The 13,670-nt window shown below is 35.5% G+C and overlaps 1 protein-coding gene across 1 annotated transcript in view; it reads right to left on the minus strand.

Annotated features, from left to right (window-relative positions):
* Nucleotides 1-13,670, minus strand: part of LOC150105173 (meiosis inhibitor protein 1-like) — a 335,005-nt gene that overhangs the window by 216,067 nt on the left and 105,268 nt on the right. Inside the window, exon 6 of the mRNA XM_090395130.1 lies at nucleotides 11,918-12,058. Within this exon, the coding sequence (XP_090251256.1) occupies nucleotides 11,918-12,058 (141 nt within the window). The remainder of the gene's footprint in view (nucleotides 1-11,917; nucleotides 12,059-13,670) is intronic.

Below are 13,670 nucleotides of genomic sequence, written 5' to 3' on the forward strand. Positions count from 1 at the left end.
GTACATTTTTCACTATGGGTGGGCTAAGGATATTTTTTTCTATTTTTAATTTATTTTTTACACAGTCCAGAAACCCTGCTCTAGAGACCAAACATTGAACTTTTTCAAGCCATTTCAGGCCTCCATTAAGCAGGGAAGTGGTCTCACACTGGACAATGAGATTAATCTCCCACCTAAAAACAATCACAAACATCCATGCCCATGGCAAGATTTGAACCTGCAGCCGTTGGTTGGAGAGCAGGTATGCTAACACTCAGCCAACCAGGCCAGCAATTTATAAGTTTCACACTATAATATGCACTCAATGTTACAGTTCAATGAAGAGTTCCAGAAACAAGTATTCTTTTCAGTAAATTAGATCTTTATAATGGCAATGAATATAATGGCAAAATGTTGTCAGATAATAAGCATAAAAATGTTTTAATCATCATTGGCATAAGTCCTTGCTGTTGCTAGCAAACCCTTCTCATTGTCACTGTGATTAGAAAGAAGTTCTGCTGTTGTGTCAATTTCATTATTGTTGCCATCATAATACACTTCATCATCATCTTCTTTAGGTTGTTAACTGTCTGTCCTTCAACAGAACATCATCACTTGCATTTGGAAATGTAGCACTTTCAAAAGCAACATCAATGATAACTGGATCCAGGTCATTCCATGCTGAAAGCACCCACCCAACAACATCAGTGAGTGCAGGTTGATGCATACTTTAACCAACTGTGAATGCATGTTTATAATATATTAACCACAAATTTAATTTGCTGTGAATAGCATCTTTCATCAGCTTGTCTAGTACTATAGTAGAAGTCATGCTGTGTGGAATGATAACAAAATCAGATTTCATTGTTTGCATTTCTGCTTTGATGGAAAGCATCCTATGGCATCAAAATGAGATGGGCATCTGCATTAAAAAAAAGTGTTGCAATATACTCTCAGATGTTTGACCAAACATTTTTCAACCAGTGTATAGTTAGCAATTCATCCACCTATCCATTCTTACCCATGAATGCAGTGGTATACACTTGATGGAAAGTTCAGTCTCTTTGGAAGAATCTCTCTCTCTCTCTCTCTCTCTCTCTTGAATATCATGAAAGGTAACAGCTTTCCACTATCTTCTGGGCATGCTAGCATAACAGTGAAGTAAAACTTCTCATGTTCAGCAGTACCAATGGACAAACTTTTAATGCCTATCATGTCAACAGTCACTGGTATACAGTGGTATACACTTGATAGAAAGTTCAGTCTCTTTGGAAGAGTCTCTCTCTCTCTCTCTCTCTCTTGAATATCATGAAAGGTAACAGCTTTCCACTATCTTTTGGGCATGCTAGCATAACAGTGAAGTAAAACTTCTCATGTTCAGCAGTACCAATGGACAAACTTTTAATGCCTATCATGTCAACAGTCACTCGTAGGGCAGATCAAACAAAAGACTGTAGTTGTGTTTCTTTCTTAAATGGATGATAAACTGTTCAAACTTCAGGAGTTTATTTGGAAGATGCTGCAATCAACTGCTGTTCATGAATGAACTGAGACTATGCCATGTCGATCCATGAAATATAACGCTCACCAATGTGATGGTTTGTACTCTTATTCTGACAACAGATTTTGTAAGTTTCACAGCATTCAGTCATCTCTACATGAGACACCAAATGCCTGTAGCCTCCTATCTACAATTCCATTCCATCAAATTTCTCTCCTGCAATCTGCCTTTTTGTTCCAAGGCAACATCCAAAGCTCCTTTTTCTGTCATTTTTCTGAGTTTTTTTCACTACATACAAAGTAAGAGAAAGAATGATTATGGAAAGATAACTTTACTCAGTGCTGATGGTAGGAAAGTGACAAAAGCAGAAGAAATAGTTTAGTTACTAAGTAATCACTTTGCAAGGGTGATGACTTTGCAGAACTGAAAAGTGAGGTGATAGAGATTAATGTAAACATTGAGGTAGATGAACAGGAGGTGCTCAGTAGATTGAAAAATATCAATGGGAATACAGCACTGGGCCTGGACAGTATGTCTGCTCATGTGCTATGAGAATGTTCAAGTGAACTGCCAGTGCCTCTAACAAAGCTCTTTAATCTAAGTCTCAGCTATGGCAAGGTTCTAAGGAGTAAAAAGAGAGTAAGAAAGGTCCTCTTCTGTGGAAGTGGGAAATCTTGCTCGATGGGCAAGGGTGGAGATGATGCCCAATTTCTGAGGAGGGAAGTGATGAGAAGAGCCATGCAAATATCTATCAGATATCTATCAAATATCTATTAATGTACATTACATAAACTTGGCTCCAAGACAGAATTACAGACTGATTAGTATCTCTGGAGTGGTGGGTAAAGTATCGGAAAAGTTGGTTAAAAGTAAAATTCAGGAATGGGTGGATAGGAATGTGATGCTCTTTTATTCGGAAGCATCTTTGTTAAATGCCGGCCTGGTTGGCCAAGTGGTTAGCATATCTGCTCTCCAGCCAAGAGGCTGTGAGTTCGAATTTCGTGTAGGCTTGGATGTTTGTGATTGTCTTCCACCTCCATACATTCATTCGCCCAAGTATAGATACACTCTCCCAATATGGACTGGGTCATAATGGGAATAGTAGACCCAAACCTCCCTCAATGGGAGAGGCCTTCACCCTGTAGTGGGTAGAAAAATAGGCTGTTCATCATCATCATCACATCTTTGTAAAAAGTAGATCCTGGCTCAGTAATTTATTCAAATTTTATAATAAGGCGACAGCAGAATTGAAGAAAGGAAATGGTTACACCATGATACTAGTCGACTTTGCAAAGGCATTTCACAGAATACAGCAAGGGAAAACTATTACACAACTTGTAACAAATGGGAATGGATACGAGGTTTGTGGCATGGATAGAGATGGCTGATGGACAAATATCAGATGGTGATGTATGGTGGAGTGAAATCAAAGTAAATGAGGGTGACTAGCAGAGTGCCTCAGAGCTTTGTATTAAGACCAGTACTCATTAATTTGTACATTAATGATATAGCAGAAGATTTGAAGGGGGATATTCAGGTGTTTGCTGATGATGCAAAATTACAGAGAACAATAGTTGATAAAAATGATGTAGATATCTTGCAGGATGATTTAAATAAATTAGCAGCGTGGCAAAGAACAAAGGTTATCAATTCAATAATAATTTTAGTTTAATCCTTTATCCAAGTGTAAGCAAATAAAGTTTGCACTGAAGTATCTTCAGGACTGAGGCAACTCGTGGTAAAGGTGGACCAAGCTCTCATCACTCCTTGTCTAAGTATCTCCCATATCTCTCATAATGCAAAGCACATCGCCTTACAAACATGTATAATGCTATGCATTAAGGGAAGGGCCACTACCCAGACCGGTTTCTACCTTTATTGAGGTCTCGTCAGTGGGAGCCAGACCCAGAGATGGCAATACCAAGATGGAAGCAATGGAGAAGTCATATTTACCTATACAAGTTGCCAAAAAGGTATCTCACCTTATTATTAATCTGCCTGTCCAGAGGCGTTAGGTAGCAGCCCTACCACTGGACTTACCCAGCGACAGGTTAGTAACCTGCCCTGGGGAAATTCAAAATACTTTCAAGTTTTTCATGCAAAGAAAAGCCAGATGGACTGTCAGAGAAAAGACCACAACCCAGGAAACGGTAAACAAAATTGGAAAAAGGAACACATAATGAAGATTGTAACATGGAATGTGAGAAGCATTGCACACAAAGAAGAAGAAGAACTTGATAAACAACTAAACCAAGCTAACATAAAGATATGTATTGTTATATCCTTGTTTTTTCTTTCTTAATTTACTGTTAATATCTTTAATTGCCATATCTTTACTTAACTCTAGCTTTCAGTTCACATTAAAGTTTTTGTTTCTCTTTTTCTCAGACTTTGGTTGCTGACAAATTTGTATAGATTTAAGACTGCGACAGCCAGCAACTAAATTCTGATGCACTATCTAAAATACTTAAAGAAAATTGTAGGGATCAAGATATATGCAGTCGTGGTCCCAATTCTCATATCACTATTGGTTTCCCCTTTAAATGCAAGGTACGAAATTTTCCAAACGGTAATTCAAATCCGCAGAAGATATGACAAACTCAATTGATTATGTAAAAAGAAACACATTTATTATTTCACAAAGACAAGTATACATGTTATTTAAATTCTTAACCTTAAAAGAGTCTGGATTCCCCTTACTTAATTAAACACATTTAAACTTCTGCACTATGATCTCTTGCTAGACATAAATTCCTCACTTCTAAACATATATCTATCCTCAGACTCTTACAATTAAGTTACCTGATAATATCATACATGAAACATTACATATAAACACTAGACAATTCAATAAATCTGACATATAATTCTCTAGGACAATAGTACTTATTTCTACTTAATTCTCTCCCCCCAAAATATCTGTTAAAATTTAATCACTTTCTGATCATATGACATTACTTTTTTTAAATCACTTAAACAGTTCGGAGCTCGGCCTCCTGTTCGGCTGGAGCCTAATATGTTTTCTTCTTAGCAGTAGACAAAAGTGTCCAAATTGCAGACTGTTCCTAATGGCACAACATGTAAATAGCATGTGTTCTTAACTTCTGTTTCTTTATTCCACGGATACTTTAATCCTACATTAATATAAGAAATCTTCGCTTACCGTTCTTGCTTTGACTAGGTATTCTGATCTGTTCACTGTACCTCCTCTGATAGTGGGCTTTGTTCCTTTGTTCTACACGAACCGAAAACACTCATGCACAGACCTGTACGCTGACGTAGATTTCATCAGCGGCTCTTTCTCCTTATGTGTTGAACACATTGTAGTTGCAGCTTTGACCGATGTAACATGCATAGCAAGGGGGAGAACCTTGCTACACGTGGTGGCAAGCTCTACATAGCTCTCCTACGGGAAACTAGATTCCGACGAACCTCAGAAACGAGACACAAGCGATCAGAGATCAGAGATAAGAGAGCGATTCGAACTCCCGCCGAAACTTTTATACTCCGAAACAGCTCCCTCACTCGGCGGTGTCGTCATGTATACGGCGGCAGCCGATTGGACGCCGTGGCTATGAACTGTCTTTACATGCCTTAGACTTGTACTTAGCTTATACATATTTATTTGTTAATACTACATGACTTTCTACTTTAATTCATTCACAATTACTATCTTAATAAACTTATGGGCTATCTTAACAATGTTTGGAATTTACACATCTGGATGTTTACATTTTCTTAGGACATTATACGGTACACTTTCCATCCGGGGCACAAGCATGTCCTTATCCCTTGCTTTTGAGGTATCTTAGTGTTGGGTGGGAAAAAGGGATGACTCATCACTTTTTCCGACACAACAGTATAGTAACAGAAACAAAAAAAAAAAAGGTACAAAAGAAACAAACAACTATATACAAATTTACAGTGGGGTAAAAACAGAAGAACGAGCAAAAGCAGGTATAATGATTATGGTACATAAATCCCTAAAGAACAATATTGTATATTACAACTATTTGAATGAAAGACTAATAGAAATTAGACATTTTAAATTGTTTAAAATATTAACCGATTTAAACATATCAAACCAACTTTTACAATCTATAAGACATTAAGAGGCCATAAGACATTAAGAAGCCATATAACACATTAAGAGGCCATAAGACATTAAGAAGCCATATAACACATTAAGAGGCCATAAGACATTAAGAGGCCACATAACAATAATTGGTGCATATGCACCAGAAGAGGGAAAAGAAGAAAACAGTAATATATTTTATAAAGAATTACAGAATGCCATAGATAAAACAAACAAAACTGACTATTTACTGCTAGTAGGAGATTTAAATGAAAGAATAGGAAACAAAAAATACAAAACAAACATAGGTAAATTTAGCAAAGATACATGTAATCGAAATGGTCACAGATTGTGTGATTTTGTCATTTATAATAATATGAGAATAATGAATTCAATGTTTTAAACACAAGGAAATACATAAATATACTTGGTCAGCCAGAGGATACAAATTAGTAATTGACTATGTTATCACAAATTTTAAATTAGCGGAGTTAATTTTAGACATAAGAGCATATCAAGGCTTTGAATTAAACTCTGATCGTTATATGGTATCAGCAAAAATTTGTTTTAAACCAAAGTGGCTAAAAACACATAGAATTGAAAATTCTTACCAGCCAAGCTACAAAATTTCTTCATTACAGGATCCTCAAGTTAGACAACAATGTCAAAAATGCACAAACTTAAAAACAGAAACCACACATGAATCAAGTGACATAGAAGATGAATGGGAAAATATTATTATTATTATTATTATTACCACGGGCTACTCCAGGAGTCCTTAGACTCATCGAGGGAGGCCCTAAACATCATGTTCACACAGCTGTTCAACATTCTCACAGTATCTATCATACCTTGCCTTGAACTCGCTCACTGTCATAGCACCCACAACAGACTCTGGCAGCTTATTCCACTCATTTACCACTCTAAAAGTAAAGATCCCAGCTCTAACACCCCTGCTATCCACGCTCTTGCCCAGCTTCCATGGGTGTCTCCTAGTTCTCCCACCACCAGTCCTGATCTCAAAAATATCATCTGAATTAATCCCTGAAATGAAATATGAAACAAATTCTCACACAAGCAGCAACAGAAACCTTAGGAATAAAGCACAAATGGGTTAGAAAAAGAGGACTATGAGACTGGAACAAAGAAATAGAAAATATAATAAAAACCAAAAAGGACAGTTACCAGACATGGCTCAATTCCAAAACAATAGAAGCAGAAATAGAGTATAAAAGAAATAGTGCAATTGCAAAACGAGAAGTAAGGAAAAAATATAGAGAAAGATGGAACAATTTCGTAACAGAACTAGAAAAGGATTTATTTAAGCCACAACCGAAAACCTATAAATAATAAAATACATGAATAAAGAAATAAAAGAAAATATAAAAATACAAACAATAGATTTAGAAAAATGGTTGACCTATTTCTAAAATCTCTGGACAGATGAGAACAATGAAATAAAATTTAATAAGACAAAGAATGACCTAATAGAAAATATCACAATGTTAGAACTGCAAAATATAACAAAGAAGATGAAAAATAGGAAAACACCAGGAGAAGACAATATAAATATAGAACTATACAAATATGCAGGTGAAAAATTTAACGAAAGACTTCTGAAATTTTTTAATATGGTTTGGATGTCTGGAAAAACCCCTAACTTTTGGAAAAAAGCACTGGTTATCCCAATCTATAAAAAAGGAAATAAAGACAATTGCAGTAATTATAGGGGAATTAGCCTGCTGAATACAGGATATAAAATATATGCAGGAATATTAAAAGAGAAACTAAGCAGCATTGTGGAAGACAAATTACTAGAAGAACAAAATGGTTTCCGAAAAGCCTGATCCTGCATAGATCCAATTTTTACTTTAAAATTATTAATAGAAAAGAGAAGAGAATTTCAAAAAGAAACACACGTGGCCTTTATTGATTATGAAAAAGCCTTTGACAAAATTAGTAGACAACAATTTTAAATTGTTTAAAATATTAACCGATTTAAACATATCAAACCAACTTTTACAATCTATTCAAGAAATATATACAGGAAATAAAATAGCAGTTAAATTAGAACACATCTCAGAATGGAAAGATATATCAAGAGGAGTACAACAAGGATGTACCCTCTCACCTCTGCTTTTCAATATATATATATATAAATGAAATATTAACAATCTAGAAACAGTATAACCCATTTGGTATACAAATGACCCTGCAAATGAAGATAGATACACTACTATTTGCAGATGATCAAATAGTATTAGCTACATTAGAAGATGACTTACAAAGATCATTAAAATCATTAAATGATATCTCAAAGCAATATAATATAACAATATCTAAAGAAAAAAAAATAATGGTATTCAAAAGAGAAAACCCAATAAGAAGTAAAATAGTGATAGATAATAAAATACTAGAAAGTAAACACTTTCAGATAATTGGGATGTGTTTTTCATATGAAGAAGAAAAAGACATAGACACTAAAATATCAAACTTTGTCAAAGTAAATGGCATAATAAATAATATATTTAAGCCATCCCTAGTACAAAAACACACTAGAATCAGACTATATAATGTCTTGTCAAAACCAACTCTACTATACAAAAGCGAAACATGGACCATGAAAAGGAAAGATGAAAAACGAATTCCAACAGAAGAAATGAAGTTCCTCAGAAAAATAGCTGGATATACCAAGTGGGACAACAAAACAAATGAAGAAATCTTACAATCCCTGAAAATAAAACCAATTAATTACTACATAAGACAGTATAAACAAAAATGGCTAGAACATTTAAATCGAATGGACAACATAAATATTATACAGATACAAAATAAGTGGAAAAAGAAGAATCGGAAGACCAAGAAAGAGATGGCATGAGACCAGAACAGGCCACTTGGCCTAAATTCCATGTTAGGAAGAAGAAGAAGAAGACCTTATTTTTAAATTACTCTGGATTTAGAGAAAGATGTTGGAAGTTTTTTTGTTTTTTTTTAATAATAAGGTGACAGCAGAACTGAAGAAAAGAAATGTCTACATCATGATACTGCTCGACTTTGCAAAGGCATTTGACAGAATACAGCATGGGGAAAAAAAAAAAAACATCCAATATCTTTCTCTAAATCCAGAGTAATTTAATAATAAGGTGAGATACCTTTTGGCAACTCGTATAGATAAATATGACTTCTCCATTGCTTCCACCTTGGTATCACCACCTCTGGGTCTGGCCCCCACTGACGAGACCTCAATAAAGGTCGAAACTGGTCTGGGTAGTGGCCCTTCCCTTAATGCATAGCATTATACATGTCCGCAAGGAGATGTGCTTTGCATTATGGGAGATACTAAGACAAGGAGTGATGAAAGCTCGGTCCACCTTTACCACGAGTTGCCTCAGTCCTGAAGATACTTCAGGTGCAAATTTTGTTTGCTTACACTTGGATAAAGGATTAAACTAAATTTATTATAGTCTAACCAAGTGGGAAGAATAAAAACTTCCAACATCTTTATCAATTCAATGTTGTAAACTGTAAGGTAATATACTTCAGGATGAAAGATTACACACTTCTTATCATACTGATGGCACTAGTTTGCAGAAAATTGATGAGGCTAGGGATCTCAGGGTGGTAGTGGACAGAGATTTGAAATTCAGAGGGCATATTGCAAGAGTTTACAAAATAACTCTGTGGATTACTTAGATGCTGAATAACACACTGACAAGTAGAGATAGGAAGGTTATTATCCCTCTTGATAAGGCTATGATTCAACCACATGACTGCTGTGAACAGATTTGGTCACCTGCATTTTTGGGGATTGGGAGGTGGTGGAGAACATTCAGAGATGAGTGACATGCCTGTAGAATGTTCCCTATGAGGATAGCGTGTGGGTTGCAGAGTTTAGCTTACAGGTAGGGGAGAGGAGATACGATAGAAACTTATAAGTTAATAAAGGGATTCTATAAGATTAACACAAAGAAATCTTTCAATATATGGGAGTAGGGGAAAACAATGGGTCACATTTGCAAGTTGTCTAAGAGTATGCATTCGTTTTAGTAAAAGTATGGAGACTACAACCGTGTTAGGAATGATCATTTTAATTTCCTGACATTTCGACCTTCATATTAAGTTATCATCTGGAGCATATGCATATATATATATATATATATATATATATATAAACACAAAGACAAGCTACATTACATTTTTAACTGTAAGTCAAAGTGACAATGATTTGTCATTCATTATTCTGTTGGCCTGACCTCTAGTGATTGATCAATTGATCCAATCATTGTCACTTTGGCTTGCTGTTAAAAATGTAATGTAACTTGTCTTTGTGTATATATATATATATATATATATATATATATATATATATATATATATATATATATATATATATATATATATATATATATGTGTGTATACTCCAAATAGTAACTTTAATATGAAGGTCAAAATGTAGATCAAGATTATTATTCCTAACATGGTTGTAGTTTCCATAATTTTACTACAATGAATGCTGATCACTGTGTAACACTAAAAGAAAAGTATCTAAGAGTGTAGAAGTTGAAATCACCTTACCCTAGTCCTGAAGATACTTCAGGCGCAAACTTTGTTTGCTCACACTTGGATAAAGGATTAAACTAATTTTATTGTACTCTAACCAAGTGAAAAATAAACTTTCAACATCTTTCTCTAAATCCAGAGTAATTTATTAAAAAAGGGTGGCACACCATATGGCAACTCCTATAGGTAGAGATGATCTGCTAATGCTTTCTGCCTGGTATCTCCACTAGGGCCTGGCTCCCACTGAAGAGACCTCAATAAAGGTCGAAACTAGTCTGGGTAGTTGCCCTTCCCTTAATGCATAACATTAGACATATCCGCATGGAGATGTGTTTTGCATTATAGGAGACACTGAGATAGGAGTGTTGGTATCTTTCTCCACCTTTGCAACGAGTTGCCCTGGGTTGTTGTATCACCTTACCCTAGTCCTGAAGATACTTCAGGCGCAAACTTTGTTTGCTCACACTTGGATAAAGGATTAAACTAATTTTATTGTATCTAAGAGTGTAGTTAGTAAGGGTGTGCAGACTATGTTCTTTTCATGGAGAGTAGTAAATGAGTGAAATGGATTGTCAGAGGTGGTTGTGAGCACCCCAACATTGAATAGGTTTAAGGAGATGTATGATAGGTATTGTGTTAATGGATAATAGAGTGGGCCTCCTGCAATGAGTCTTTTGACTCCATGAAGTACCCATATAAATAATAATAATATTCCTTCATAACATCAGTGATGCTAGATACCATCTATAAATGATTTATCAAAGCTATGTGGCTTTGCATTCTTTTCACTCATACTTATTCTCTTTCATTATGAATATTGCACTCTCTTTCATTTCACAATCATGCTCATTATTGTTCTATCAGTTGGGTTTGTTAGTTTTGTCAGGCTATGAAAATAATATTTTCATAGCACTTTTTTAAGTTGAAGCACTTGTTGAGCACTGTTAATATAACTTAAATCAAGCCTTAGTTCCTAGTGCAATGAATAGAGGTGTAAGTCATTCTTGACTGATTCTTTAAATTTTCTGTTATATGAGTTGTAGTGGGACCACTCACAACGAGTCAAAAGATTCATTGTAAAAAGTCCAACTGTCTCTCTCACACACACACGATACTATGCTTTAAACACATTCAGTGTCTCTGTGCTCACCACACTCTTAGGCAATGCATTCCACTCACCCATTACTTTCTATGCACAAAAAACCTACCCGTTCTGCTCCCTGAAAACCTATCACTTCTGTTCTTCTTTTCTCCACCAAACCTTATCCACATTAATATAATAATAATCCCTTGCCAACTTACATCTCCCTCCTCTTCACAAACCTCTGCAAAAACATTAACTCAACCTTTGTTCATGCAATAATAAATATTATAGTAAATAAAATACTGTATTACCATGAAAACGAAAGATGAAAAACGAATTCAAACAGCAGAAATGAAGTTCCTCAGAAAAACAGCTGGATATACCAAGTGGGACCACAAAACAAATGAAGAAATCTTACAATCCCTGAAAATAAAACCAATTAATTACTACATAAGACAGTATAAACAAAAATGGCTAGAACATTTAAATTGAATGGACAACAGCAGACTATTCGGAATCGGAAGACCAAGAAAGAGATGGCATGAGAACAGAACAGGCCACATGGCCTAAATTTCCATGTTAGGAAAAAGAAGAAGAAATACTGTATTATACTTCATACTATAATAAACACTATATTATATATACTACATAAATATTATATATATATATATATTATATAAATACTGTGTATCATACTATACAAAATGAAAATATTTACCAAAAATGACTTTTGTGCAGCATGATTCTTAAAAAGAAAAGTCAGCAAATTTTCAGGATTAAAACTGTTCACACATATGCAGTCATGCGGAAAGTTATGTATCTTGCTATATTCGAAACAGTGCTTTAACCATTCTTCGAGCTGTTAAAAATAGTATATATATATATATATATATATATATATAGATAGATAGATAGATAGATATAAACACACACACACATGCACGCACACACAACTTGGAAAGAAGTCAACACACACAATAATGGCACCCACCTTAATAAGATGTAGGAACTCATTTCACTGTGACGACTGAGTCAATCCTATGGGACATATATTCCAAGCACACAATAGTGATCATTGAGAATTTTGGACCATTCTTCCTGTAGGCATGTAATGAAGTCCTTGACTGTTGTGGAGCAGACATCCCTTGACCTCATCTGATGCTTCAGTTCATCCCAAAGATGTTCAATAGGCTGAGATCAGGGCTCTGTGGAGACCAGTCAAGTGATTATATTCATGCCCACAAACCATGAAGTGCAGTGACAGCATCAACCTTATGATACAATGTATTGTCTTGCTGAAAGAGACAATAGTCAGCTCTGTATAAATGCCACAAAGTAGGAAGCATTGCATTGTCCAGAATGTTCAGATATATCTAGGAGTTCAATGTTCATGGCACCACAAACAGAGGTCAGATGCCAAACTGGAAAAAACAGGACCCTACCCTCGAACTTCCAACTCTGAATTTCATATTTTGGATTATGCACTATGGTAAAAGACACTCACCAGGCATTTGCCATACCAGTTCATCTGCTCAGTAGAGGGTGCAGTGTGATTCATAGCTCCATAACACAGCTTTCTAAGTTTCCGCATCTCAATGTACATGCTCTTTGCACCGACTGAAGATGATGCTCCATGCTGGTTTAGGTAAAGTGGGCTTGTATATTGCAATCCTCCCATGTTGTGAGCCTTAGATCTGAATGTTTTTTGTGCAGATTCATGTTTCCGTTGATGCCTGGAATGCTGCGTTCAGTGTGTCAGTTGATGAATGGCAGTTTTACATATCCTTCGTAGCACAATATGGTCATGTTCAGTGAGTGTGATGTGTAGTTGACTGTGGGTAGTACTTGCAGTTGACTCCCTGCACTTCCATCTCAGTATGGTTTCACTAACTGTTGAACTCTGATGGCCCAATTTGTCAACAATTTGACGAACAGACAGACCTGCAACATGGCATCCTATCACAAAACCTCTTTCACATTCCATCAGTTCCCTTCTCACAGCCATTTCACCCAAATGCAGTTGTCGTAACATGGGAGCATCATATTCATTGAATTTATACTAGGTACAAACACGTGACTCATTACATGGTACAATGCACTTTGCCTATGGGGGTGTCCATTGACTTCTTTCCACGCAGTATTGTGTGTGTATAATATATAAGTATACTCGAGTTTTGATATGCAAATATAATAAGAAACACTTCTGAAAGTTTCAACAATATGACTGCAGCTACATACAAGACCTTCAGGAATAGATTATAATAACAAATTTATAAATTAAAGAAAATTATAAAATTATATTCTTGGTTTCATCTTTTAACCAAGTGGAAGCAAACGAAGTTTGCACCTGAAGTAACTTCATGACTAGATTACTTGTATATAGAGGCTAATGACTTCACATCAATTACCCTAGTTCGTAAGAATATGGGCCTTGCAACTAAAGTAACCGATGTGAAGTCATTAGCCTCTAT

Source organism: Typopeltis vanoorti, chromosome 7 (genome assembly GCF_054136105.1).
Source record: "Typopeltis vanoorti isolate ZY-2024b chromosome 7, IOZ_Tvanoo_1.0, whole genome shotgun sequence".
NCBI lineage: Eukaryota > Metazoa > Arthropoda > Arachnida > Uropygi > Thelyphonidae > Typopeltis > Typopeltis vanoorti.